Here is a 26,070-nt window from a genome sequence, read left to right as displayed (position 1 = left end):
GCCTGTGGCACCTTTGGGTATCGCACATGCGCAGTGCGACCGGAGACACGACGTTGAAGCGTCACCGCAAACGGCGCTAGAAATAACAAGATGAAGACGTCTTCTCCACCAAAGCGTGAGTGAAATAAGTGCTCTCCGGTTGCGCCACGTGGGATACTCTCGTTCCGCGTGTACGGACTATGTTTGACTGCGCATGTGTCCATTGTACCGCAATGAAAGGACACAAGACAGACACCATTTTTAGTCTACTAAGTTATGTTCCAAAGTGTATTCTTATCAGGTTCATCGGCGCGCGCTTGTTGCTAAGGACGCTAGTTGCTAGGGTTCCTGTCGCTAACAGGAAATTGGAATAACCACTTCCGGGTGAAGAGAGCCAAGCGGGATCCACGTGAGCCATCAAAGGGTTCAAAGTAAGTAAATCCCTCATCAAGTCCGTACAACAGTAAGCAACTACGACCCGTTTGTGTCGCAGTGTAGCCAAACAACTAACTTGTTTGTTTCTTCGTCGGTTTGAGCGTTTAGTTTTTCTGGTTAGCTGCTGTTAGCTAACGTTACTAGCTAACACGGTTGAAGCAGATGGTGCTGAAAATAAACATGGCTATTTGGTTATGAGACACTCTGAAAGTGTTGCATCTTAAGGTGCCACACGCGTCTTAACTCGTGTGTGAACCTCGGGGCTGAAAGCACGTTCGTTTACCCGAGTGAGACATCCTGTCCCGTTTTATGTTTCAGACGGAAACCGATGAGGACGTGATCTTTGTTTCCGAAAAGTCCTCAATTAAATCCAAAAAGATCGCCGTTGACAAGGTACAGAGATCCAACATAAAATCAAAAAAGAAATGTACTATCCAATTGAAAAGTGTAGTAGGGCAGTAGAATAATGCAGGACTGAAACCCTGTCAGTACTTCTAATAACCATGAATACAGGCTACTAACCCATAGCCTTAGCCTTATTCTACTAACCCATTGCATTAGCATTTCATTCCACTTTATTTTATTACTTGTGCACTGTTGTCTTGTCTGTCTACTGTCGAGCACTAACCGCCAAGACAAATTCCTTGTATGTTTGACATATTTTGGCTAATAAATGTTTCCTGATTCCTGATTCCTGATACAGGTAGGTCTTTGTATGCTATAACCGCTCTACCCATTAAAGGACAAAGAATGAATGAATCATAAATGTTCACTGTGTAACTAAGCATGAGTGAGGGAGCAATAGTCCACAACATGTCACTAAATTAGAAGATCCTGCAGAAAATTCCATTTTGAGTTTGAATAGACTGATGCATGCCTCGTGTATCATTGTAAGATCTGTATTAACAATCTTTGCTGTTGGATAGAAGAGTCATACAGATTTTGGTGCATTTAAACAAAAAGGTAATTTTTAAGGAGAACTCTGCTCTGTTCCCTGCAGGCGAAGCGACTGGATCTGCAACGAGATATTGATCAACAGTCACAGCCCACGAAGCTAGCCAAACTCTTGGTTAGTGTGTATTGCCCTGTTACTAACACTTGCACATACAAATAGGGCCTATAAGCCTGTTTTTGCAATTCAATCTATTAGAAGGTATTGTTGTGCAGTAATTCTATTCATTTCACCAGAAAAGCCATCAGTCGGTTGCAGTTGGGATGGAGAAAGTGAAGACGGAAAAGAAGAAGAAATCTTTGTCTGTAAAGAAAAGTGTCGCTGTTGATGATGGAAACCTAGCAGAGGGGAAAAGGGACAAGAAGAAGGTCAAGGAGGTTGATATAATTGTAATAGATGATGATTCTGTGGACGAAAGTGGTGAGCAAAAAGAGCCAAAGAAAAAGAAAAAGAAAAGCATAATTGTCTCTGAATCATTGAATGGTTCTTGTGTCAAGAATGGAAATGACAAAGAAGTCATCAAGAAGAAGAAAAAAAAGACTGTACCGCTCAGTTCAGTAATAGAAGAAGTGGAAGAGAGTCAGAGGAAGGTGAAGAAAACTAAAAATAAGTCTGTTCAAAATAAACAACAAAATGAGGAGGAGGAAGAACATCAAATCAGGAAGGATAAAATGCCCAAGAAAAACAAGAAGGGAACAAATACTTTGGTTGTAAACACAGAGAAAAGTCAGAAGCAAGTTAAAGAAAAGAAGAAAAAGAAAACCACCGAAGGAACAGAAAAGAAAAAATCCTCAAAAGTGACTGAGAATGGAGTCCCAGAGCAAGTTGAAGAAGTAAAAGTGAAAAGGAAGATGAAAAAGCAAGTCAATGCCAATGAAAATGAAACAAAATTAGCGGCGTCTGAGATGAAAGGCAAAAAGAGGAAATTGACATCAGGCCAAAAGGTGGAGAACGACAATACGCCCAACAAGAAGGAAAAACACACAAAGACTGATGTTTCAATAATAGATGAAGAAGAGAAGGAGCCTAGGAAAAACAAAAAGGGAGGGGGGGGTTCTGTGGAGGTTCGCAAAATAAAGGAGAAAGAGCCAAAGAAGAAGAAGAAAAGGAAAGTGGAGAACTCAAAGGGAGGAGAGGAAGAACAATTAATCCTCAATTGTGATGAAGTTGAGGAGCAAAGTATTGAAACAGAAGCCCCGGTCACAAGGCACAGCAAGGAGAAGAAGAAGAAGAAGAAGGGCTCAACCAAGGAGGAAACAAAAATGAAAGATGTTAGTTCGGCAACCGGTGCAAAAGAGAGGAAGATTAAAGAAGAGGGGGAACACCAAGAGGTGAGTGTCTACTTTTAGACAGGATCGACTCTGGACTCGGATGTTTTTTTTTTTTTAAAGTTTGGACTTTGGGAGTGAACCGTGTTTGTGTTTCAGGGGTCAAACCACTGCGACGTGGTCTTCCTGTCGAAGAAAGCTGGAAACACGGATGAGGTCACCATAAACCGGGTAAACGAGCCTCTCATGTTCTGTCCATCGCAGCGTTACGATTTATTTTACTGCGCCCACACTTTATAGAGTTAACACAATATTGTGTTAGATTGATGTCTGTCTCGTGTCTGTATGTTAAATGTTAAACTGTCCTCATAGTGAAACAACTATCAGTATTTTATTCACATCAAAATGTTTTATGCTTTATCTGTTTCGGTCGGTCCCAGGAAAGAAGACTGGCTTTACAAATGGAGATCGACAAGGCGTCTCAACCTCAGAAATCAGACAAACCAACGGTCAGTATGAGTGACTTTCTTTTGAAGAGCATAAAACTCTGATGTTTCCCGTTGGTCTCATCCCTATCCTTGGTAAAGTGCAATGATAGAAACTGCACTTTGGTTGCCATAGTGACAGTGGATAGCATCCTTTTTGGAATGTGATGCAGTAATGCAGGCTTTCTACTATACAAGTAGTACTCCTGATGTGTTACATCAGCCTCTCACAATTCCCGCTCCCACTGTCTGTGTTCCTCAGGGTGTCGGCCAGTGGGGCACGGCCCAGTTCAACAGCTCTGAACAGCAGCAGAAGTTCCTCCGATTGATGGGAGGCTTCAAAAAGGGTTCCGCTCCCGCTGTGGGGAGCACCCACACAGCAAACATGGCACTGGGGAAAGAAGCACAGCAGCAGTTGCAGCAAGGGCTTCTGGGACAGTTTGAACTCGCTAAGTCGCGCAGAATCAACGTCAGTAACAAGGCAGCAGGACTTGGGTTCAGTGCACCAGCCAGTAAGAAGTTCTCCATCGACATAAATACCCGTCGATCAGTTCGCTTTGATGATTGATGTCTGTGCGTATGTGTTATCTTCAAGAGATCTTTGTGTGGGAATACACAATTTTAAAATGTTTTACTTAAGATTCAGACACCTGACTGATCAAGTTCACCAGCAAATGTACATCACACGAGGCTGCTGTTATTTGTAATCGAGACTGAACACACATGACAAAATGTTTGTACGTACTGTTATTTAAACATCTGACTTAAGAGATCATGGGATCACTGTTTTGCCTTATTGGCCGTCTTTCACTCATTACTCAGGCAGCGGTCGTTCCTGACGCTGGCCGATGCTCTCCTCGTGGTGAAGTGGTTTACTGGCGATCGAGTCGCCGATGCAAAAGCAGGAGTGGTTTCTGCTCCTTTTGTCTATTGTCTGTCGCGCACCAACCGCCAAGACAAATTCCTTGTATGTTTGGCATATTTTGGTAATAAATGTTTCCTGATTCCTGATTTTGGATTTAAGCTAAATAGAAACATAACAGCCCAGTTTAGTGGCCCAGTGACCTATACGTCAAATTGTACAGACCCAGTAGAGGTGGCCCGATCTTACACACTGTGCAAAAAGAGCAAACCAATTGATGCTTTGACAGGCGTTTTTATTTTGATCTTGCACATGAATGGCATTAGCTGTGAAGTTCAGGCGAATACTCGTTTAGTTTTGACAATGTACTGGAAAAAAATATTGAACCTCAATATTCTAAACACTGGTGGTTGGGGATTTGACATTACTCATTCACTCCTTTTAAACAGCATTATGAACAAAACATTTTTGGTCACTTGGACTATGGACAACATGACACCATGCAAAAGAATGACCATTTCACACAGATTATATGGTACAAAATACAGTCCAATATGTATGCAACATGCATCAACTGCTTTATCCTTCGAGTGACCTGATGATCGGCTATAACACCTTCACCTGTGAACAACAGCTCTCTTCACTGGGCTTGGCTTCTCAACATTGCGGTCACTCTGCAGCTGCAATCTAACATCCATAGACGGTTCCCATTAGTTTCTCACCGGGCAATTTAAAGGCAACTTTCAAAAATCAAAGCATTGCTGGTGGAAGTACTCACTTTAGTTTAAGAACAACTCAACAAAGGTCACTAGATAGTTCAGGATATGTCCTTACAGTTTGTCCTGACGTGACTAAGTTGTTAAAATACATTCAGAAACGTCAAGATAGCACGATCGAATGGCGGCACCGTGTGCAAAGTGAGATCTGTGAGCCGCGGCTCTGTTTGGCGGGAGAGAAGCCGTCTCATGCTTGCAGGTACTCCGGCTGCACACGCGCCACTTTGCGGAACTCTTTGCTGTGCGTTCGTGGACACTGCATCTCGCACCAGCTGATGGGAACCATCTGGGCACCTGATCCCCGGACACAAACAACACATGGTGAGCGAGACACGTTTATTAGTGAGAAGCTTACCTCGTGTGTGAGGTTACGGTGAGAACTGAGACTCACCTGCTTCACTGTGTGCCACCACCACCCCGAGTTCATTCTCCGCTGTTGTCAACAGGTAGTTTGACTGCACGTCACCAAGAGAAATCTGACGCCACAGGTCAAGGGTCAACGACAACGTAAACAGTATACATCCACACTATAGGAATGGTTTGATGTTTTCAAGAATGTATTCCTTTAGTGACTGTTATAAGTTGATGATTGGCTTTTTTAAGAAATATGTGCACCTGCTCCCACAGAGCTTAACAGCAGAGAAGGGTTCTTTATAGATGTATTTTTCCCAATTCTAGTAAATTGGGTATCTGATGCATGAGACGATAGTGTATGTATCTAGGTGCAGGATACAACTTTCGCCAAGACGATGTCCCCAAGTCTGAAGCTTTTGTATGTTTCCACCTGTAACAATGAAGGTAAAAAAAACAAATCTCAAATTATACGGTCAACATGGGGCGATCTGACCCAAAACATGCATTCACACATACCTTGTCTTTCTCTGTCGCGCGCACATCTTCTTTCCTGTGGAGTCACAGGGAGTGGCCTCAGTTTTAGGTGGTGAAACAGAAATATTACATGAAACCTTGTACGGCCAAGACCGAGCTTTTGCGGTTACCTAATTGTTCCTTTGAAGCGGTCCTTCAGCGGTGTGGATCCCACATAAAGGATGTGAACCTTGGCGAACCTGGGGTTGATACTTGTCACCTGTCAGGGAACAGTGAGACTCGTTGGATACACACACCTAAAGCCAATGCGCGAAGGATGATTACCAATCAGTATCTGATTCCACCGCGTACCTTACAGGTGACTATTGCTCCTACATTGGGTAGTAGTTGTGTCTCGGTTTCCCGCACCACTGAGATCACTGGTAACTAGAAAGACATACAAATTAGAAATGAATTACTTCAAAACAGCCTGAAGCACAAACCTGTCAACACTAAATATTCAGAATATTGGAGGCCACACCCGGAGCAGAAACGCCGCTCAGCTACTTTTACAAAAGGTTACACAACACCTTCCCCCCCGCAACGTGCTACAGCAGGCTTTATTTATAGTCAGCCTGTCCCCCACCCACACCGCTCACCTGCCCTCCCTCATTTTTCTTGAGCACGTAGCCCGCTAGTGAGGAGTATATGTAGCCGTGCCGCGGATATACTCCTGTGCCCTCGATGCAGTCCTCCAAACTGCACAGCTTCTCACCTGCAGGCACAAGAGGGGGAAACAGAGTCGCACACACTGTGATGTTTGTAGTGGAGGCGGAAAGCATCTCTGCCACAACCCCATTAACAGCACGCATTTCTGTGACACGACATTAACCGTTGGAATAAAAGATCAGATGCACTATTTTACAAAGAAAATGGCAAATATTGTTTTAACAGGTGCATGCAGCAATAGATGAGTTGACTTTTGACAACCACCTTGGAGATTATGAATGAAGGAAACGCTGTGATGACATTAACTTATACAACTCCACAAAGTAAAAACGTGCACTTTATTTTGATAACACCCGGACAACTGGCATTTCTACCCAACTGTAACACTTCCGAAAGGTCACCATCAATAACAATTGCTCGAACCATTTGATCGGGTCGTCGTGGCGCAGGGGTTAGAGAAGGTGTGCTGGGAAGCACAAGGTTGTTGGTTTGATTCCAGGCTGCCCCATGTTCCACGTCGAAGTGTCCCTGAGCAAGACACCTAACCCCTAATTGCTCCCCAGGCAAAAATGTGAAAAAGCAATGGGTTTAAAAGTGTAATGTAAGTCGCTTTGGATAAAAGCGTCTGCTAAATGACCTGTAATGTAATGTAATAATCGTCTGGCGCAGCGTCGCAGTTCACACGGTGCGTGGAAACAGGGAGGAATGCTGCTGTGCTGCCGGAGGCGATGGGCAGGGCACGAGATAACACAGGGAGTAAGAGTACAGGTCTCACAGGCAAGTACATTATATAAGGTAAGTGCCGTATTTAAAAAATAATAATAACAACCACTCAACTCGCCTAATCTTTCTGATGTTCACCCGAAAGAAGCAGCCACACGTGTACAATGAACTGAGCGCAGCGGTAACTGTGCTGAGAGCTTAAGCCGAGCAGGCAACTGGAGATCATTTACGCCGTCAGACTGCAGCGAAACTAAAGTAACATTTTTCCTTAAAGCACAGCGACGATAGTCAACGTTAGCACAGAAACACCGAACCGCCTAAAGTCGGGGGTAACTCGGTCCTTGGGGAGAATTATTAGCAAGTATTACGGGACTCACCAGGAACACACAGCTTCATGGGAGACATGTTTTCGAGGAGAGCAGCTCGCCCGCTGGTTGGCTGTGACGAGGACCTCGTGTCGACGCTGATTGGCCGCTGCCACGCTGAGCGGAAGTAAAGGAGGGAGGCCTCTGTCCGCCATGTTGGTTGAGGCACACATGGGCTGCAGTGCTGCCTCGTAGCGGCTCAGCGTACGTACCACAACGTGTAAGCGTCATAACGATCACTAATAATCGGCTGGCTTTTCCTGTTTATACAATAAGTACCAGGTAATACTACGCCCAATTTAAGAATTGTTAGTACAGCATGGCACGTAATTTCCATCTTGATCAGAATTAAAGTAGCTATTGCTGTTATTTAGAATTTTGAATAGCAGTATGTTTTACATGTGTATCTTAACATGCCGTCCACTGGCATTTGTGTGTGAATATAACTTTTTATTCTAGGAGTATTTGTATTTGTTTAATTAGGCTATTTACAACACAAGGCAATTTTGGCATCTGAGGGTTGATGATTTATACTTTGAGAGGCATCCAAAACATAAAAGAATTAGTTTTATAGGATCTAAGATAAAGAACCATCCGACGCTGATATCATATTTTCTCACATAATGGCTCCAAACATTTATTATTTTTTTCACAACGCTACAGCACACAATAATCAGCAGTGCAGAACAACTTGTCCTTTCGACAACAGCCAGTGTTTCTTTATAGGTTATACTTTCCCCTCTGAGCCTCATCTACATAGATGGGAAATAGTAAGGAGTACATGGGATGACTGCAGGGTGTCAAGGACAGGTATGTTTGCTATCCATTTGTTGGTACCGGATTTTGCATTTTGGTTTGTGTTGAAACCACATTACTGGTGATATCCAGCGTGTAATAATGACATGTATGTTTCAGGATGTCGCTAAGTAAAGACTAATTAAACTGACTATGCAAATCCCGGTACTATCAAAACAAAGTGCACATTTTTTTGGTCTGGGTGTCTATGAATCTGTGATAACATTAACAGTAAATGACCTTGTGATAACTGAACAACACGTTATTTATATCTGTAGTCTATCTAAAAGCTCATCCAGGGGGTTGGGATTGGGGGACCTATTTCTTGGCTTTGCCCTGAGCGGCTACAGCTTCCATGGCCTTCTTGACGGTTTCCTCATCTCCCAGGAACTGCATCGGTCCTAAAGGCTTCAGGTTCTTGTCCAGCTCGTACACAATGGGGATACCTGTGGGCAGGTTTAGCTCCATGATGGCCTCCTCTGACATACCTGGGACAACGGGAAGAAAATGCAAAGTTTAAAATCCACTTGCAAGGATTCAACTAACAGTTTCATTTAAAGTGGGTAATCAGGCGTTGCAAAATCTAGTGATAGCGAAGTATTTTTATCTGACCATCAAACCCATTTTTAAGCTGATACCATGTGCATCACACCCTATTTGGTTGGGGAGAAGGCCATTGGGACAATGCCTAAAGACAGGGTCTCATCAGCTAACAATGTTTCTGAGATCAAGAAAAGTCTGTTTTTAAAAAAAAAGTAAAAGGGTGTAGTGTAATATTGTATCCATAACAACTAGAGAGACTCCTAAATCAAGTTGGAGATCCCCCAAAAGGACCAATAAAAATCAAATCACTCCTATTAAAAAAACTTTAGCAGCCCTCATTTTGGTAAATATTCGGCATGAGTCCCTTTCAGTGATTCATATTGTTTAGAATATAATCAAGGTTGAATTCGACCTGCTTCCAAAAAGTCTCCGCTCTGTCTCTTACCCTCGAGATGCTTGACGATGCCTCGGAGACTGTTGCCGTGGGCAGCAATCAGCACCCTCTTTCCCTCTTTGATCTGTGGAACGATTTCTTCGTTCCAGAAGGGCAGAGCCCTGGCGATGGTGTCCTTGAGGCTCTCACAGCTGGGAAGCTGGTCCTCTGTCAGGTCGGCGTAACGCCGGTCCTGCGACAAAAGATGGAATCAATGTTGTCGGTTACATTTTAGCCCTGTACTCTCATCAATGACTAATACAAATATCTGCTGTTGTACAACCGCAGGAGACTATTTGTTCCTGTATCGTCACCTTGCTGATGCTCTGGTAGAAGTCATGCCCCTCATCCATGGATGGGGGAGGAATGTCAAAAGAGCGCCTCCAGATCTTGACCTGGGCCTCTCCGTGTATAGCGGCTGTTTCAGCCTTGTTCAGGCCAGTCAGGCCGCCGTAGTGGCGCTCATTGAGGCGCCAGGTCCGGTTGACGGGCAGCCACATCTGGTCGATGCTGTCCAGAACAAACCACAGGGTGCGGATGGCCCTCTTTAGGACAGAGGTGTAGCAAATGTCAAATTCATAGCCAGCATCTAAGGAGAAGACGGTAAATGTGGATATTCATTGGCACGGTTTCACTACGGAAGTGCAGGGATGCATACAAATAAATTGTGTTTTTGTCACAGACATGAATAACATAGTTGTTTTTTTAATGTTCTAATGTTTTTATTGTTTCTTCTGTCAGGTGCACTGCTATTCCATGGAGCAATGGCAAACTGTAAACCGCAGCAGGATGTTTCCGCAGCAGTTTTTAGGTCACGGAAAAGCAGCAGCAGTGTGTGTCACACAGAAAGAATTACATCAAATAAAACTGCCCGGGCCCCTACAGTCTCTAGGGCCGGGCCTCCACTGCAGAAATGATTTTCGTCGCCTAACACTCATAGAAATTTTTTGAATGAATTGATTTAATCAACAAATCTGTAATATGGTGTTGCTCCACCACTAAGCAGAGAATTACTGCACTTTAATCTCGTGTTTACATGAGATGTGATCATAGGTTCCTTGATGAAAAATCTCTCAGTAGACAGCTTTAATCTATACTGATTAATTATAGTTGTTGCTAAACGTGTGGTCTTTTTTAACCTTGTTTTGTCAATTTAATATATCCAAATTATTGTGAATATTAGAGCTGAAGTCAAGGTATTCCTACTCTGGTAAAACCACCATGGATATCTGTCCCAAGATGATATCACGACTCAATTTAAAACGCAATATCTATTGAATCGACCCAAAAGAAACAGCTGAATTGTAGGTTGAATGGTTGAAGTAAAGGGAACCTTAAACAAGGATCGCATGACATCAACCACCTAAATGCCACTGCACGAACACACTGATCTAGCTGCTGCGTTTTAGTCCCCGCTGCTCCTCCGGTGTCGACGCGGGCCACCGCGCGGCCTGTTGCCGGGGTTGCATAAGCACCGTCCCGCTAATCCACGAGACTCGGCCCGTCCGGCGCGGTACCTTTCAGGGCCTGTCCTCCCCGCTTCGCCTCGTGCTCGCCGGTGTCGCTCAGGTCCGCGTCGAACCAGCCGCAGAAGCGGTTCTCCTGGTTCCAGCAGCTCTCCCCGTGGCGGATCAGGACCAGCTTGTACGCAGCCATCCTCACACCGATGCCCTCTGCGCCGTGTTTCCGGGAAATGCGTCTCGGGTGTCTGTCCTTCAGATGCGGCTTCCGCAGATTTGTCCTGTTTCTGCAGCAAGTCCAAAGGCGGACACTGATGAGCAGACGCGGTATTGCGGAGGTCCGGATGGCGGACCCGATGTCGGTGTGTAGAGTTGGTGCGCCGAATTTGACAGATCTCACGACCTGAGTTCTCCGTCGTGCTGTTTTCCAACCAATCAGAGGGCGAGCTGTGTGTGCCGGAGGAGGAGGAGGAAGAGGAAGAGGAGGAGGAGGATGAGCGGAGCGGCACGTCCACACACGCCCAGCTGCGGTTCCTCCTGCCGGTGTTAGAGGGTCGTGTGCGGGGTATTGTTACCCAAACAAATACTATGAATGGTCACCATTCAATCAGATACAATACATCTGCAATAATAGATTATTACCAGAATTTGCTACTGTGTCTTTGAAATGCTTCAGCATTTACATTGGAACTGGACTGGACTTTAATCTTTGGCGCATGAGATTTACACAAAAAGGAAGACTTAGTATGACAACTAAATACAACCTGCTTATTTATAAACGGGCCGATTTTGAAGGTGGCCACTGTCGTTTGGACATCATCGAACAGTCCTTCCAACCACAATCTGACCTGCTGAGTATCGATCTAAATATAGAGAGCTTCAGAGGAATCGATTCTCATCGGTTGACCTTAAGATGAAGGGAGGAGTGACGTTAAGTTTTAAATTGAATGTGCGTCTGTCACAACAATGCAGAATGCTCGTCTGGGATACAGGAAAACATGTCACGAAGGATGGATCAAAGTAAACAAGTAAAGACAAAAGAATCATCTTGATGGCGGATGGAACAAAATAAGTTTGTCATTTGTTGATGCGAACATTTATTGACGTATATCTGATGATAGCCATTAAACTGTAAACACAGTTTGGAGTTTAAATTGTCTTTTTATATTCCATATCTGTCGTGATTTGCAAGCTCGACAACTGCGAGTAAAAGGATATTTGATTATACTCGCAACATCTAGTTGACGGTACCACTCGAGTTTTCGCCACAGGTCTGGTGTATTTGTATGGACTTGATTGATTGGGTCAACTGAGCTCCTACGTGTCTTCCGTAGGCGGAACGATTGTGTCCAATCAACGCCAGCGACAAGGGAGCCCACCGGAAACTGTGAACGTTGATTGGTTAAAGATCAAAACATTAAGCGAGCCCGCCTTCACCCGGAAGCTGACAGTCACCTGACTTTCCCTTTTCTCCTTTTTTTTTAATCTCTTGTGGTTTCGTTAGCCAGCTCGGTGTTAGCCACAAACTGCCCGCTTCCATTACCTCCCCCGGTCCGCCCGGCCGTCTCTTCCCTATTGAGTTAAAACAACTCCTCGACCATCTCCGAAGTCATGGACGAGACGAGTCCGCTCGTCTCTCCGCTCAGGGACTCCGGGGACTTCAGCTACTGTCCCACGGAGCCCATCAGCCCCCGGGGCTCGTTCGGAAGCACCCCGGGCTCGGTGGTGCGCATCCCGGCGGGCAGTCCGGGGCGCAGCCGCGAGCGACAGCCGCTGCTGGACCGCGGGAGCTCGCCCCGGGAGCCGCACAGGAACGAGTTCCCGGAGGACCCCGAGTTTAGAGAGATCATCCGAAAGGCCGAGCGAGCCATAGAGGAGGGCATCTACCCGGAGAGGATCTACCAAGGCTCCAGTGGAAGCTACTTCGTCAAAGACTCGCAGGGGGTAAGAAGACAAGCCGCTGTCCTCCATCCACCGATCACCGCCAGTGGCAATGCGAAGGGGCCCTCCGGCTTCTCGTGACTTGTGTTTGGTATCCGAGGTGTGTGTGTGTGTGTGTGTGTGTGTGTGTGAGTGTGATGCAATGACTGCTAGTGGCCGTGGTGACCTGGCAAATAGGCCACAAGGCACGTTAACACAACAGAAACCTACAGTTTGAACTAATAAACGACCGATTCGAGCGTAACACAATGCAGCTGTGTTTAAACACTGAGCGTGAGAAACGCTCAAACAATGTACGTCTCGAGCAGAGCAATGTTTCGTTGGATCGATAACTTATAAACACTCTTTGTTGCCGAAGTCGTCTTATATCAGAGTTTATATATTGTATTTTGTAACTCATCGATACGGCTGCTGCGCCGACAGCTGTTCAGATTCTTAATCGCTTCGTGAAGGTCCACCTCTGACCATTTGTCACGTGTCACCTCCACCCCCCTTCTTTTCTTGCCGTATTGCGAGTCTGTGCAACGTTTTAATGATCTAATCAAACACAAGATGCTGAGAACACTTTTCTGGATTTTTTTTTTATTGAAGTTTGTTTCTGAACGTGTTTTACAAAGTGCTACGCATTCAAGGCCGACCAGGGGATCATCAACACACTGACATTTGTATGTCTGTCACCCTCCACGGCGTCTTGTGACTCTAATCATGCCAGATTAATAACGGCGAACTTTGATCCCCACGTCTGGAGCCCACCGGTCATAGTCTTGAGCAACTCCCAGAGGAAGTCGTCCCAGCAACTCCCAGCATGTCCCTGTCTGCAGTGACGCGTTGTCCTTATGTTTAAAAAAAGGGAAGTGTTTTCTGACCTTATGGGTAAATCCTAAAAGTCTGTTCAAGACCAGATGATCTGGGTCTTTTATGTGCCACTTTCTGTGGTTTCTCACAATGCTTTTTACTCCAGGACGCGCTCCCCCGCCAGTTTGCTGGTACGGCACCAATGTGCTTAGCAGTCATGTGCTAGCTCTCCGTGAGGATATAATTCCTCAATGGCCAAGTTTCATGTTGAAATTATAGAAAGCATGTGTCATACTAGCGTAATGCAGCACGCACCACCACACAAAATACTTATTTTGGTTGTTAAACAGTCATGGCTTCTACATTTGGCTCTGGGATAATTCAATTCATGTCAGCTACAGGGGATTTTCAAAAGTGTGATTTTAATCCACTCTCTGTGTGCACTGTATGTTTCGGTCCTGTTTTCAAATTTCCAAAAGGAGAACATTGTCCTTCAAATATCAAATGGATATTATTTACCGTCAAATGATAAAACCTCTTTGTTCGACTGTCTCTTTCCTGAGTTGTCCTACACCTTTTACCGCCTCTGCCTCTTTGCCCTCAGAAAATCATCGGAGTGTTCAAACCGAAGAACGAAGAGCCCTACGGCCAGCTGAACCCCAAGTGGACTAAGTGGCTCCAGAAACTGTGCTGCCCCTGCTGTTTTGGCCGCGACTGTTTGGTGCTGAACCAGGGTTACCTCTCGGAGGCCGGGGCCAGCCTGGTCGACCAGAAGCTGGAGCTCAACATCGTTCCCAGGACCAAAGTACTATATAGACACACACACACACACACACACACACACACACACACACACACACACTGCTGCCTACTTGTTGCATAGAGGAACAGGCAATTTGGCACAAACTGCCTCTCTTAATCCACCTCTTGCGCCATAGGTGGTGTATCTGGCTAGTGAAACATTCAACTACAGCGCCATAGACCGGGTGAAGTCTCGAGGAAAGAGGCTAGCACTGGAGAAGGTGCCTAAAGTGGGCCAGCGTTTCCACCGGATTGGACTGCCACCGAAGGTAATATGATTGATTATCACACATGTGATTGCGTTGACTAGTGATCCCGTTCATCCCAGTCATGTGAAAACTGCGTGGCAACAACAAGACCCTGGTCATTCTGCGTCAATGTTTCTTCTCTTCGTCTTCGTCCAGCATAAAGACAACGATCTGTTGCTTCTCTACCAGGTTGGCTCCTTCCAGATCTTCGTTGACGGATACAAGGACGCGGACTTCTGGCTGCGGAAGTTTGAAGCGGAGCCTCTGCCCGAAAACACCAACCGTCAGCTCCAGCTGCAGTTTGAGAGGCTCGTAGTCCTCGATTACATCATCAGGAACACAGGCACGTGCTCCCTCTGCTCAGCGCTGTCGGGGCTGCGTCATCATTACCGCCTTTGCACTCTGCAAAGTTACCTTGTTTATACGTGTCGTTGTACCGTCCTGAATCCATCCTTCTGGGATTCGATCTGTTTGTTTGGTTTGTCTGAATATGAGTCTTTTTGTTTTTCCTTGGTGATCCAGACAGGGGGAACGACAACTGGTTGCTGAAGTACGACTGTCCTATGGACCCCGGGAATAGAGTGAGGACACAGTTGGGAGTCTTGATGGTTATTTTAAAAAAAGGGTGACCCCAAAGAAAGACAAATACATGTTTATTTCATCCTTCTGTCGTTTTTGTAGGACACAGACTGGGTGGTAGTGAAGGATCCCATCATCAAGCTGGCAGCCATAGACAACGGCCTCGCCTTCCCCCTCAAACACCCTGACTCCTGGAGAGCCTGTAAGCAAGTTCATATTGCTTTTTTTCACTGCTTGCCCTCGGCTGGGAGGAAGTCGTCTTTCGTTTTATCAAATCAAAGCTTCATGTTCTCCATTTCCTACAGCAGTATCAGATTTTTGGTGCGCTTCAGTAATTTTGATAGCTTTAAAAATGTTTGAATGCAATTTCATCGGCGTGTCGTCACCGTTGCTGCTTTTTTACTTGTGGTGCGCTTAATTATTGAGACACACTTTTGTTTTCTGATCCCCAGACCCATTCTACTGGGCGTGGCTTTCCCAAGCCAAAGTTCCTTTCTCCCAGGAAATTAGAGAGCTCGTCCTGCCCAAACTCTCTGACCCAAATTTCATCAAAGACCTGGAAGAGGATTTGTACGAATTATTCAAGGTATGGGGGGGCGGGCTCACATTAAGTCTCTCAGTGGTAATAATGTAAGTTTATGGAATACGATAATGTATCTGAGACATTGAAATAATTGATTCAGTGCTGTGACTGTAAACACTTTTGGATTACTAAACTAAATATGTGTTGTCTTCTGTGTCCCACAGAAAGACCCTGGTTTCGACCGAGGACAGTTTCATAAACAAGTTGCTGTGATGAGGGGGCAGGTGAGTGCTCCACTATCTTCTCATGACGCAGTGTCCAGATGTCTGTCCTGCTGCTAACCATTTGTCCTGCTGACGTCTTTGGCGAATTCATGCTTTTAAAAGTGTTTTTGATTTTAAACGTACATTTCCCTTCCCAAGATCCTGAACCTGTGCCAAGCCCTGAAGGACGGTAAAACACCGCTGCAGTTGGTCCAGATGCCGCCAGTAATCGTTGAAACAGCCAGAGCACCTCAGAGAGCCAACAGTGAGTCCTACACACAGAGTTTCCAGAGCAGAAGACCCTTCTTCACCTGGTGGTAGGAGCTGTGCCGTGAAGAGGAGGGACAGCAGGAAGCCAGAGTGGGGAAAGGAGCGCGGATGGAAGACTGAGAGCGCAGGTTTATGTCCTGGAAATGGAAGTAATACCTCCCTCCCCTCCGCTCCTCGTGAATATTATGGTTACAGAGGGTGAGTGGGTGGAGAGATAAAGCCAAAAGTGGAAGACGTTTTGCAACATATCTTTCCTGTCTGCTCCTGTGCCTTGCATGGATGTCAATGAAGAGTTAACGCTGAAGTGATGAGGACTCTGTACCTTCCTGGAAGAGAGAATTTCAGTGAGGTGTCAGACTCTTCTTTTGGACTCCGGGGGTGCACATCCACACCAGTCAAAAGGTGTTGCATTCCGTGTTTAATTTGTCTTTCAAACCTCTCTGCCTTTTAATCTTCCCATGCATTTTTGCTCCCACGCAGTTATACCCTGGGCTGGTGAAAACAGCGGTGCCACTCAGGGAAAATCTACTTTTAATTTTGTTTTTTAACAAAAGGGAGAAGTGTTCGTTTGGATTAAAGATTTAGGAACTGGGCTCTTAGTGGTGTTTGTCTTAACACGGTGAACACAAGCTATGTGAACTGGTTTCACAATTAGTCACTGAGCCACCGAACTGTTTCACTTATGATCCAAGGAGGATGGTGTGGTTGGAAAACAGGCACTTCTGGTGAAAGACACATGTTTGTTAAGCGGAGAGAAATATGATTGAATTGCCCAATTTTTGCTTCTTCTGGTGGGTCGGATCTAAGGTAACTAGTAGCTTCCTGCTGTACTGAACTGACATGTTTTGTGACAATGCACTGTATAATTTGTATGTAATATTTAATGATAGATTATAATTAAACCATATTCCATTAATACATATGGTGAGTTGTGTGTCTGAAGGTAAAAGGTATGTGAGACAGTCGCACAAAAGCAGTTTTCTTCTGTGTTCAATTGTTGAACACTGGATATAACTCTAGTTTATTTTAGCGTTGTTGTAGTCCAACAATCACACGCTAATGACCAAACAAATCCTCAGTATGATTTAAATTCCCTCAACACCATTTCAGTATCTTCCAATTTATTGTTTTGGTTTTAAGGCCCGCATCATTACTGTTTAGTTTTCATCAGCAAAAAATGTCTAAAATCTCCACATAACAATACCTGATCAGAACCAACCACTGACAATTAGCAAATAGCAAGTGAACACTGCAGATGATTTAGCAGCCAAAGAGTCAGATATTCCCCTCAGGAGTTGGTGGAGACCAAACATGGGGTTCAAAGGAAGGAACAAATATTCAACATTCATCCTCTGTTTATCAAGAGGTCAGATAAATTACTCCTGATGCCCTATAAACGTAAAAGTTGCATGTAGAGTATGAAGTAGTAGAAGTGGCTACCAGCGGTACGCTGAGCCCTCATGTGCAGAATCAATTTTGTATTGATCCAGCTTCAACGTGTGTGTGTGTGTGTGTGTGTGTGTGTGTGTGTGTGTGTGTGTGTGTGTGTGTGTGTGTGTGTGTGTGTGTGTGTGTGTGTGTTGTTGTTCCACATGATTCCTTTGGACTGTCAGTGGAGGATGCGGTGGAGGTAGTGTTCAGAGTGTCTGGCACCCTCTCTTCTTGCCATTCCCAACCTCGGGGAGGAAGGTTTTAAAGGGTTTGGGTTCTCTGGGGTGTCTTCCTCAACCGCCGGCCGAAACGCTCCCGAACTCGGCACTACGTCAGCCTCCTCGTCCCCAACAGTGTCGCTGGGTAACGGCTCGTCAATCCTGGAAGACGGAGATGTAACTCTGGTTAAACTTTTACAGGCCTTTAGTACTTATTACACTGAGCTGTTTATACAGATACCTTCCCAGATGAGACTCTGTTTATTTGGTAATGCGTTAATTCAGAGTTGTATTCAGGTTGAGCTAATGAACATCAGTGTGTACTACTCAGGCGGTATTAAGGGCACACTCTTAGTCCAGAGCGTCACCATGGTAACATTTGCTAGTAGGCAATGAGCCCAAAGTACAACTGAGGCTGATGGGAATATAATTAGATCTGCTGGTATTTATATTGGACAAAAGCAAATTTAGATGAAAAGACAACGCCAGGAATCCCCAGTTATTCCTTTGGGGTAAATGAATATCTGCATCAAAGGTCAACAAAACCAACAGATCACTATTTTGTATTAGTACTATTACTTACTACGACATCCTGTACTCCCACCACCATTCCACCATACTGTGGCACTATCACTCCTCCAAAGGCTCTGATTTTGTAACAGTGAGGAATGTCGAAAGCAACGCATGACAGTGTGCGCAAGTGTGTGTGTGTGTGTGTGCGTGTGTGCGTGTGTGTGTGAGAGAGAGGATGGCACATGGCACATGGCCACATGACTATTTGCACGAAGCATTTCGAGAAGTAGGTGAATCATGTAAAAGCAGGACAATGATGACTTTTGAGTGATTTATTTGTAAATGAAGACAAAGCTTCACTCTTCATCTGCGCAGCCCTTTTGCGTGCTTTCTTTACATTTTGGCCTCCCACCATCTGACTGTGACTTACCTGCGATACCCTGATGCTCTGAGCCACCTGTGGTCTCGGTTTCCTTCTGCTCTGATACCCGCTTTATTCCTCGCTCTGACCCGGAGCCCCACCAAGGCCTGGGCCAGCCCCACCTCTTCCTCCATGTCCCCCCCTTCCTCCTCCATGGCCTCCTCTGCCCTCTGCTTCTCCGCACTCATCCCACGCCACACTAGCTTTGCCCGATGTTCGGCGTCTTGGTCTCCTGCCTCTGTGAAGAGCTTGTGCAGCTGCTGCAGGTTGACCCCTGTGAAGATGTTGTGGCATCCAGACTTCCTGCTCCGCCGACTGGAACGTTTCCAGTGAGCCGGCCGGCCATCCTCAGAGGAGGTGGATGGTGGGAGCTCTGCCATGTTGTCCAGGTGGTAATACAAGGATAAGAGGGCAATATCAGGGGGGGTGGAAGGCTGACGGGAGGGTAAGCTGAAGGGGGAGAATGGAGAGAGACCAAATTGGTCAAACTAATGAGATCACAGGGAAGTAAAGCTCAAGCCTTCAGTCAGCAGACACATTTCCATTACAGCAGCCAAAACCCAAGAATAGCTGACAAAGTGTTCATTAAATTGAGCTGCCGGCTATTTATTTTACCTAATGTTGCCATAAGATATCCATTTTTGCTATTCAAATCAAGTTAAAGTAACCTTATTGGTTGTATTGTCTCAATAAAAGTACCAAATATAATTTTCCTTTTTAGGCATATTGGTTTGAAACTGGACAAGGTTGTTATAATATGCAATGAAAAGGAATAGAAAGCAGATATCAGTTTGTGTTGTAGCCTATTATTATAGTGAGGAGCTCTCCAGAGTAAAGGAGTATTAGGTTAACATGTTTGTGCAGGTATTTTTCAGGTTTTCTGTCATATACAGATATTTCAAATAGACTGACTCTTTCTCGTATAATTTCCCCATCTATTTACCTCAAACTATAAATAGCCTGAAGGAAAAGCCCCGAAAGGTTTTTAAACAAATTGTATAACGCAGTACGATAAGAGTGCTTACCTTCCCCTCCGTAGTTTAAACCAGACAAACTGTAACGGCAGCAGCAGCAGACGCTAATGCCGAGCCGACCCACTTCTAATGACGCGCAGAGCTGCAAGTAAACGAATAAACAATGGGTGATCCATTCATGACGTCACTGCTCTCTCCCAAAACCGAGCGTCGCTTTAATAAGAAAAGGGAAACAGCACCAACCAGTCTAAGAAAGTTGACAGAGCAGATTCCTGTTGTTTGCAACAAATTAAGATTTTATCATCACAGTTGATAATTATGCACTCGTGGAAGTAAATCTTAATAACTGTCGGTAAGGTAACTAGTACCTTCTTTTTAAAATGAATACCATTATACTATATGTGGTTTTAACTCCAACAAGTCAGTTCCGCTTGATTTATTTTTTCTCTAATTTTCGGTGCAACCACATGATATAATGCCCTAAACCCACTACAACCCCCATAGGGGCGCCTGTGCTTCACTTCAGTGTTTGATTCCCCTTAACAACACGTATATATTTGTTCACTACTGAAGTCCAATGGCTCCTGCTATGACTCAGACTAGACAGACTAGATGCACCAGTTGTTTTTTAGGTCCAGACACCAGCACACTGAATGCAGCGTCAATCTTGATCAATCTCTCAATGAAAAAATGAATTGATTTGGTTCTCTCTCCACACAAGCTGTAGTCGATGGCATTGTGGCAGGAGCTTTACTGATAGTGATATTATTGGACCTCTGGGAAACTAAACTTATCCTTTAACAAACTATAGAAAAGTGTGCCGCTGAGCTCTCTTACCATGTCTGTAGAGCTACAATACAACCGGCCAGCATGCCAGGGAGTCATCACTGTCAGTCTGTTAGAATTCAAGCACAGACAGATTTATGACACCTCTTTAACTTCAAAACAATGAAAGTTGAAAATCAAAACCACTTGCATTTCTGAGTGAGTGTAAAACAAACAGGTTACCACTTAATCATTCAAATAGTTCCCATAAACAAAGACCCAATGCTGCCTAGAAACTGTTGTGAGCAGAAGAAATGTTTATCTGACGACAGCAGTCACCCGGCTCTCCAGACAGCAGCTTTGAATGTTTCTTCCTTTGGCTCCTGAAGGCATCTTAATTAACAGTGAACCTATTGACAGGTGTGCCGCAGCCCAGCTGCTTTAAGGAGGGCGCCCTTCCTCTGCGTCTCATGTCTCTAGTCTCAGGAGTCTTCTACAGCCAACATGAGGGGACTTTCTGCTGGACTGCTGAGGGCTCGAAAGGCGCTTGCTCCGATACCAGGCGCCATGATCCAACAAAGAGCCTGTTCCATCCGCGGCAAACCACCTAAAGACAAAATTGGCGTGCTGGTGGGTTTTTCAAATACGTTTTTCACAAGCTGGAGAACATCTTTTACTTCCTCTGAATGGATTTTGAAAGTAACGTGGCCGTGTCCTGCAGCAAACCGTGTTCGTGCTGACGGTGATGACCTTGGCCGTCCTCGGGCCCGCTGGCTGGATCCTTTCCCACTTGGACGAGTACAAAACTCGTCGCTGACGGCCGAGGCCCTGAAAGCCTTGTTTACACTTGTTAAATCCAGTATGGATGCTGTTCAAGCTGCCATTTGACCCTTGTTGGGATGTTTAACACAATAAACTTGAGTTTCTCATTTTAATTGTCAGCTCGTTTTTATTTACTGACTGGTGCAGTTGGGTCTCTACGCCGCTAGGTGTCGCAAGCTGTCGGCGGAAGTGAAACCCCCTCTTTGCCTACAAACAGGCGTACACAAGGCATCCATATCCGAGCCACCCTGTTGGTTTAAAAAAAAGAAAAGAGAAAAAAAAAAGAAGCTAATCCTAACACGACGCCAAATCGCTCCCATGCGCCATGAAGCCGCAGCCGGCGGAGACCAACAAGCGGCAAAAGGCAGCCGAGGCCGCTCTGTCCCTGCAGGAGGAGCTCGCCGCAGCGATCCACGGAGCCTTCCGAGTGGCGGTGGAGATCGCGGTTCAAGAGGTGACGAAGCTTGTGCATCAGGCAACGGGATCCGTCTACGGAGAGCTGCGACGAGAGAACGAGTCCCTCAAGCGGAGACTGCAGACCGCTGAAGACCTGCTGGACTCTGGCCCTCCTCCTCCTCCTCATCTTCCTCCTGCGGCTCCCAGCTGTGCACACGAGGACATAAAGCATCGGGACGGTGACTCTGCTGCACCGGCGCTCGATGGCGGTGTTGCTGCTTGTGATGTGACTGAAGGTACGTGGGTTCTATGCAGTGTACAGACCGTCTGGCCGACTGTTTTCACACGCTTTTGCTGACATGTCAATTGGGAGTTCAACACTTGGATGGAAGCACAATAAGGCCCCCCTCATTCATTTGTATATTTAGAAGGTAATGTGAATGAGGCATCTTTTAGTTGAGGTTATACAATTTTGTAACATTCCCTACACAAATTGTTGTGAAACACCCAGTGTGCTTAAATGTATTTGTGAAGATGTTTGAAGCACCTTGATTACTCTTCTCACGGTCAAACTCTGGTAATCTTTTAATTCATGATCACTATCTTAAACAGGGGTTTTTAATTTACCAAAAGAGGTCAAAGTTGCTAAGCGTGTGACTGTGTGCATTCAGTCGATGTTAAATTACACGTTGATCTAATTATTTTAGCAAGACAACAAGAATCTGTTTTTACGTTGTTCTATATGTATAATGCGGCGCAATGTGTGAAGCTGAAGTGCTCACTGTGATATTTTTGTTTACAGAAGTCGGAGAAGAGATCGCTCGTCCATCTGAGGTGAGGACAGAAGGCACGAACCAGCTGTGTAATGAACTGGCAGCTCAAGAATGCGACTTGCCAACCTTTCCTAACCGGAGCGGGGGGTCCATTGTAAAGCAGTTCACTGTCAAGCAGGAGGAGCCGGACGAGGGGGATGATTCAGCTTGCTGTTTAGACTCCATCAAAGTGGAGGATTTCAGCCCGGAGTGCATGACGGCGGTTCAGTCCAAAGTGCTGGAAGAGTGGAAACCAGAAATGCTGGACATTCAGTGCCAAGACTCAAACGCGTCTCTGTCCTGCACCAGACTCGCTGAGGGTAAGACTGAAAACATAATGAATGCCTGGGACCAGTACAGAATGTCCTCGGCAACAGATGAGTGGGACGCACTATTCAGATTAGTAAAATACTGCGTTAACTGACATCCAAAGTGCATAGTGTTCCCTCTCTGAAATAGCATTTCAACAAAAAAAATATCTACTGTTGTGGAATATTTCCATAAAATCTCGGTAGAAGAGAATGATTTGTCTGATAAAACAGAGTCTTGATGAATGATCAAAGTTGAAAAAAGTCCATTTATTGCTTGCAAGCAGGAGGTCAAATACACAGGCTCGTATCACGGTGCTCTGTGGAAATGACGTCTCCGAGCATTAAAAACGCTGAGTTTTTATACGCATGTGGAGAACATTCTCCGTGCCAGTTACGAGAAGCTTCAAAGCAGGTTGAGATAAGAACCCAGGTGAAGCTGAGGGTAGCGCACACACACACACACACACACACACACACACACACACACACACACACACACACACACACACAAGATCCTCCTCAGTGGCCGCTGCAAATCATTATTAATTGACATGAAAGTAAAACTTGGATCCAGAACTTTCGTACAGAATAAGATATCAACCAAGGCCATGAAGAGGAGTCCTTTGTTTTGAAGCTTCTATGAGATCGAGTCAACCGTCCTCCCTTCTCAGGGCACAGCTGCAAACTAACATTTTGTATCATGCTGCGCTTTGCACATCAGGGTCAACTACAGGACACTTGAGACACGGCTTTAGCACAAGACAATGTTATAACATATTTTTATCATTACACTACTAATGTTGAATCTGATCAGATATCTGTTCAAACTTAATTCACTCTAAGGCCTTTAATCCGCCCTCCGGATACAATTACTATTTCCTTGCATTATATCACATTTGTCTGTTACGGGCACCGCGCTGCATAAGGCGCCACATCGTGCCGGCAAAACTGCTCTGCTTCCCATCCACACCTGTTCTCATTAGCAGTGTGCATTGTATGGTGACTTGCCACCATGTGCTCATGTGTAGGAACTGCAAGTCTCAATTGTTTCCCTCAAGATAAACAAAATCACCAAAAACCTGCATTATGGCTCCAACAGATTGGTTCTACAAATGATGTAATCTGTCTTTGCATGATATTAATGTGACAGTCAAACCCGCCAACTAAATCCTTCCGAAATATAAATGACTTTGAATCAAAATAAATGACATTTTCTCAGTTTAATCCCTTCTTCACCCCTAACAATTGGTCCATCCCTTTTCTCAGACTTCCCAAACATCTTCCAGTTGGCAGAACCCGCTCCCGTTCCAGAAGACCCCCCGCAGGTTTGTGGAGTCCACGTGCGGACCAGCCGCAACCCCGGCCACACCTTAACCAACCTCTACGCCTGCAAGTCCTGCAGCCAGACGTTCCACCTGCCCAGTTTGCTACGGCGGCACTACGGCCAGTGCCAGCAGAAGCTCCAGCAGTTCTATCCGCAGCCTGTAGATGGAAGCAAGAGGGCGAGGCTGCAGCTGTACCCGCCGGGCTGCAGCCCCTTCCGCTGCACGGTGTGCCACCGAGAGTTCAACCGCATGGAGAACCTCAAGACTCACCTTCGCATCCACACGGGGGAGAGGCCGTACACCTGCTCGGTCTGCTCAAAGTGTTTCCGTCACTCCGGGGCGTTAACCAGGCACTTCCGCATCCACACCGGGGAGAAGCCGTACGTCTGCGGACAATGCGGGAAGTCCTTCAGAAACTGTGGAGGGCTTAAATTCCACCAGCGTTCACACAGCAGTCAGCTACAGTAGCTACACTTTGTTTTTAGAGCTGATGGTGTGCAATGCCGAACGTTCTTATCTTTATCTCGTAAAACTTCAAAAAAGGGTCATACTCGCTAATATCCGAGTTTGAATTGATCTGTCTGTTTCTTAAACTGATAGTAGGGAAACGCACAACTCTGGCCTTCCCTTTGAGATTGAGGGTATTGTTTTTACGATTTTGACCTATAATGTGCCTCATGCTGAGGTCAAATCCTACATAGTTACTGAAGTGTATTTCAACGTTGCGCTATAAATTAGCTTAATTCTTATTAGTAAGACAAAACATAGATACTGCAGTGATGAGCCACTTCTGTATACAATAGCTTAGCAGTAAAGCGTTGAACATTTTGGTATAATTATAAGTGCCATTTTTTTCAAGGTTTTACGATGGTAATATAAGCAAGTTTGTGATAAATCAAACTAAAAGTTTGATTCTCATGAACATTTTGCTTTTTGTTGTCAATTGCTTAGTTTATTTGACCATTGATTTCGTCAAATACTTGTGGACAACGTATGTGTTTGTTTTACTGCACCACCGTACTAAAGGCTGTGCGTGTGTACCTTTTTGAAATGGCAAAATTTCCCTCTGAAATGAAAACATGGTTCAGGTATCAGTAAAGCGTGCGTGCGTGTGTGTGTGTGTATTCCTCTCTCGCCCCATTATATGTTTTATGTTTCAACATTGTATTTAGGTTAGGATTAAGGCTTTATCTATTACCACTTTTAGTTTTTCCCTGCGTGCACACATACCAGAACCAAGCCCCATATTCCTGCAGAAAACCATCAAATATCCATCAACAGCTGCAGAGTTCTGCTTCTGTCCTGTGGAGAAGGGATTATAATAAACAGCACTTTCAGGGATGTATTTTACTTTAAATCCCTGTGACAATCCACACAAAGCACTTCTAGTTTCACCTTTAAACACTTAATAGGATTGACAGAATTTTAAAAGTTCACAAAGAGCTCGGGGCTGCAGTTTGAAGTTATGTCATCTAAAACAGTCATTAGGTATATTGAAACTGTCGGTGACAAAAATAGTATGAATGAACTATTGCTCTTTGGGGATGTGTTCTCCTTCAATCTCCACGTTGGCCTCCTCCTGCCCTGTGTGTTCTCCAGCTGTTCTGTAAATGCATCACTTTCAACAAGGCATTATATTACTAGGTTAATATTAAAGTCCTCTTTCAGAAATTGGTTGTGTGTGGTCAAATCTGAGTTTGAAGTTCGGTATGTACATAAAAGCACAGCTTAGTTGTTGGTGCAACACTCCATTTGAGGTGAAAACTTCTCCAGCACACATTTACTGTAAAGAATGCTTTTTAGGGAAGTAGACATTTTTTATTTAAGCTTTTGAAATTAATATGTATATATTCATAGGGTCTCGATTTTCCAATGAGAGAGAAGCAATATCTATAAAGTAAAGAAAGTCATTTATTCAAAAATTTGACTTAAATTTGTATTTTAAAGAGAATATTCAGATTCTGTATATATGTTTACATCTAACTTTCAGATAGCCGCTTTATTGATTTTTTAATTGCACCGCCCAAACCATTTTAAGCACCGCCCAAAT

At 44.9% G+C, this 26,070-nt stretch overlaps 6 protein-coding genes across 9 annotated transcripts; 3 read left to right on the top strand and 3 right to left on the bottom strand.

Moving 5' to 3' along the window:
• Positions 1-16: 16 nt before the first annotated feature.
• On the top strand, positions 17-4,130 carry knop1 (lysine-rich nucleolar protein 1). Of its 2 annotated transcripts, XM_040185840.2 has the most exons (7): positions 17-410; positions 733-807; positions 1,415-1,483; positions 1,603-2,697; positions 2,794-2,865; positions 3,075-3,143; positions 3,382-4,130. In XM_040185840.2, exons 4-7 carry the CDS (start codon positions 1,630-1,632, stop codon positions 3,685-3,687), a joined length of 1,515 nt encoding a protein of 504 aa, XP_040041774.2. In that variant the 5' UTR covers positions 17-410; positions 733-807; positions 1,415-1,483; positions 1,603-1,629; the 3' UTR covers positions 3,688-4,130. The 2 variants fall into 2 exon arrangements, with proteins under 2 accessions (XP_040041774.2, XP_040041776.2); XM_040185842.2 differs by lacking the exon at positions 733-807 and having other exon boundaries at positions 42-410.
• A 125-nt stretch (positions 4,131-4,255) lies between these two features.
• exosc1 (exosome component 1) lies at positions 4,256-7,556 on the bottom strand. Its single transcript, XM_040185923.2, has 8 exons — positions 7,394-7,556; positions 6,224-6,339; positions 5,937-6,011; positions 5,756-5,844; positions 5,628-5,661; positions 5,491-5,541; positions 5,149-5,233; positions 4,256-5,051 (listed from the first exon to the last, which is right to left on the bottom strand). Exons 1-8 carry the CDS (start codon positions 7,419-7,421, stop codon positions 4,945-4,947), a joined length of 585 nt encoding a protein of 194 aa, XP_040041857.1. The 5' UTR covers positions 7,422-7,556; the 3' UTR covers positions 4,256-4,944.
• A 431-nt stretch (positions 7,557-7,987) lies between these two features.
• On the bottom strand, positions 7,988-11,148 carry pgam1b (phosphoglycerate mutase 1b). Its single transcript, XM_040185903.2, has 4 exons — positions 10,670-11,148; positions 9,467-9,741; positions 9,165-9,345; positions 7,988-8,664 (listed from the first exon to the last, which is right to left on the bottom strand). The coding sequence occupies exons 1-4, from the start codon at positions 10,806-10,808 to the stop codon at positions 8,495-8,497; spliced, it is 765 nt and encodes a 254-aa protein (XP_040041837.1). The 5' UTR covers positions 10,809-11,148; the 3' UTR covers positions 7,988-8,494.
• pi4k2a (phosphatidylinositol 4-kinase type 2 alpha) lies at positions 11,128-16,950 on the top strand. Its single transcript, XM_040185864.2, has 9 exons — positions 11,128-12,556; positions 13,953-14,153; positions 14,287-14,418; positions 14,587-14,740; positions 14,920-14,978; positions 15,079-15,178; positions 15,429-15,562; positions 15,724-15,783; positions 15,922-16,950. Exons 1-9 carry the CDS (start codon positions 12,224-12,226, stop codon positions 16,081-16,083), a joined length of 1,335 nt encoding a protein of 444 aa, XP_040041798.1. The 5' UTR covers positions 11,128-12,223; the 3' UTR covers positions 16,084-16,950.
• A 186-nt stretch (positions 16,951-17,136) lies between these two features.
• On the bottom strand, positions 17,137-24,402 carry avpi1 (arginine vasopressin induced 1). 2 transcript variants are annotated; one of them, XM_040185900.2, is made up of 5 exons: positions 24,291-24,402; positions 20,427-20,484; positions 19,641-19,731; positions 18,625-19,065; positions 17,137-17,843 (listed from the first exon to the last, which is right to left on the bottom strand). In XM_040185900.2, the coding sequence occupies exons 4-5, from the start codon at positions 18,993-18,995 to the stop codon at positions 17,642-17,644; spliced, it is 573 nt and encodes a 190-aa protein (XP_040041834.2). In that variant the 5' UTR covers positions 18,996-19,065; positions 19,641-19,731; positions 20,427-20,484; positions 24,291-24,402; the 3' UTR covers positions 17,137-17,641. The 2 variants fall into 2 exon arrangements, with proteins under 2 accessions (XP_040041834.2, XP_040041835.2); XM_040185901.2 differs by lacking the exon at positions 24,291-24,402 and adding an exon at positions 20,598-20,738.
• Positions 21,382-25,691, top strand: LOC120824796 (uncharacterized). 2 transcript variants are annotated; one of them, XM_040185874.2, is made up of 4 exons: positions 21,382-21,868; positions 22,375-22,406; positions 22,506-22,704; positions 23,962-25,691. In XM_040185874.2, the coding sequence occupies exons 1-4, from the start codon at positions 21,502-21,504 to the stop codon at positions 24,486-24,488; spliced, it is 1,125 nt and encodes a 374-aa protein (XP_040041808.2). In that variant the 5' UTR covers positions 21,382-21,501; the 3' UTR covers positions 24,489-25,691. The 2 variants fall into 2 exon arrangements, with proteins under 2 accessions (XP_040041808.2, XP_040041807.2); XM_040185873.2 differs by having other exon boundaries at positions 22,375-22,704.
• Positions 25,692-26,070: the final 379 nt, after the last annotated feature.

The sequence above is a fragment of the Gasterosteus aculeatus genome, chromosome 9, assembly GCF_964276395.1.
Source record: "Gasterosteus aculeatus chromosome 9, fGasAcu3.hap1.1, whole genome shotgun sequence".
Taxonomy (NCBI): Eukaryota; Metazoa; Chordata; class Actinopteri; order Perciformes; family Gasterosteidae; genus Gasterosteus; species Gasterosteus aculeatus.
The sequence above is the reverse complement of the archived record's forward strand: the minus strand, read 5'-3'. Positions and strand labels throughout refer to the sequence as shown.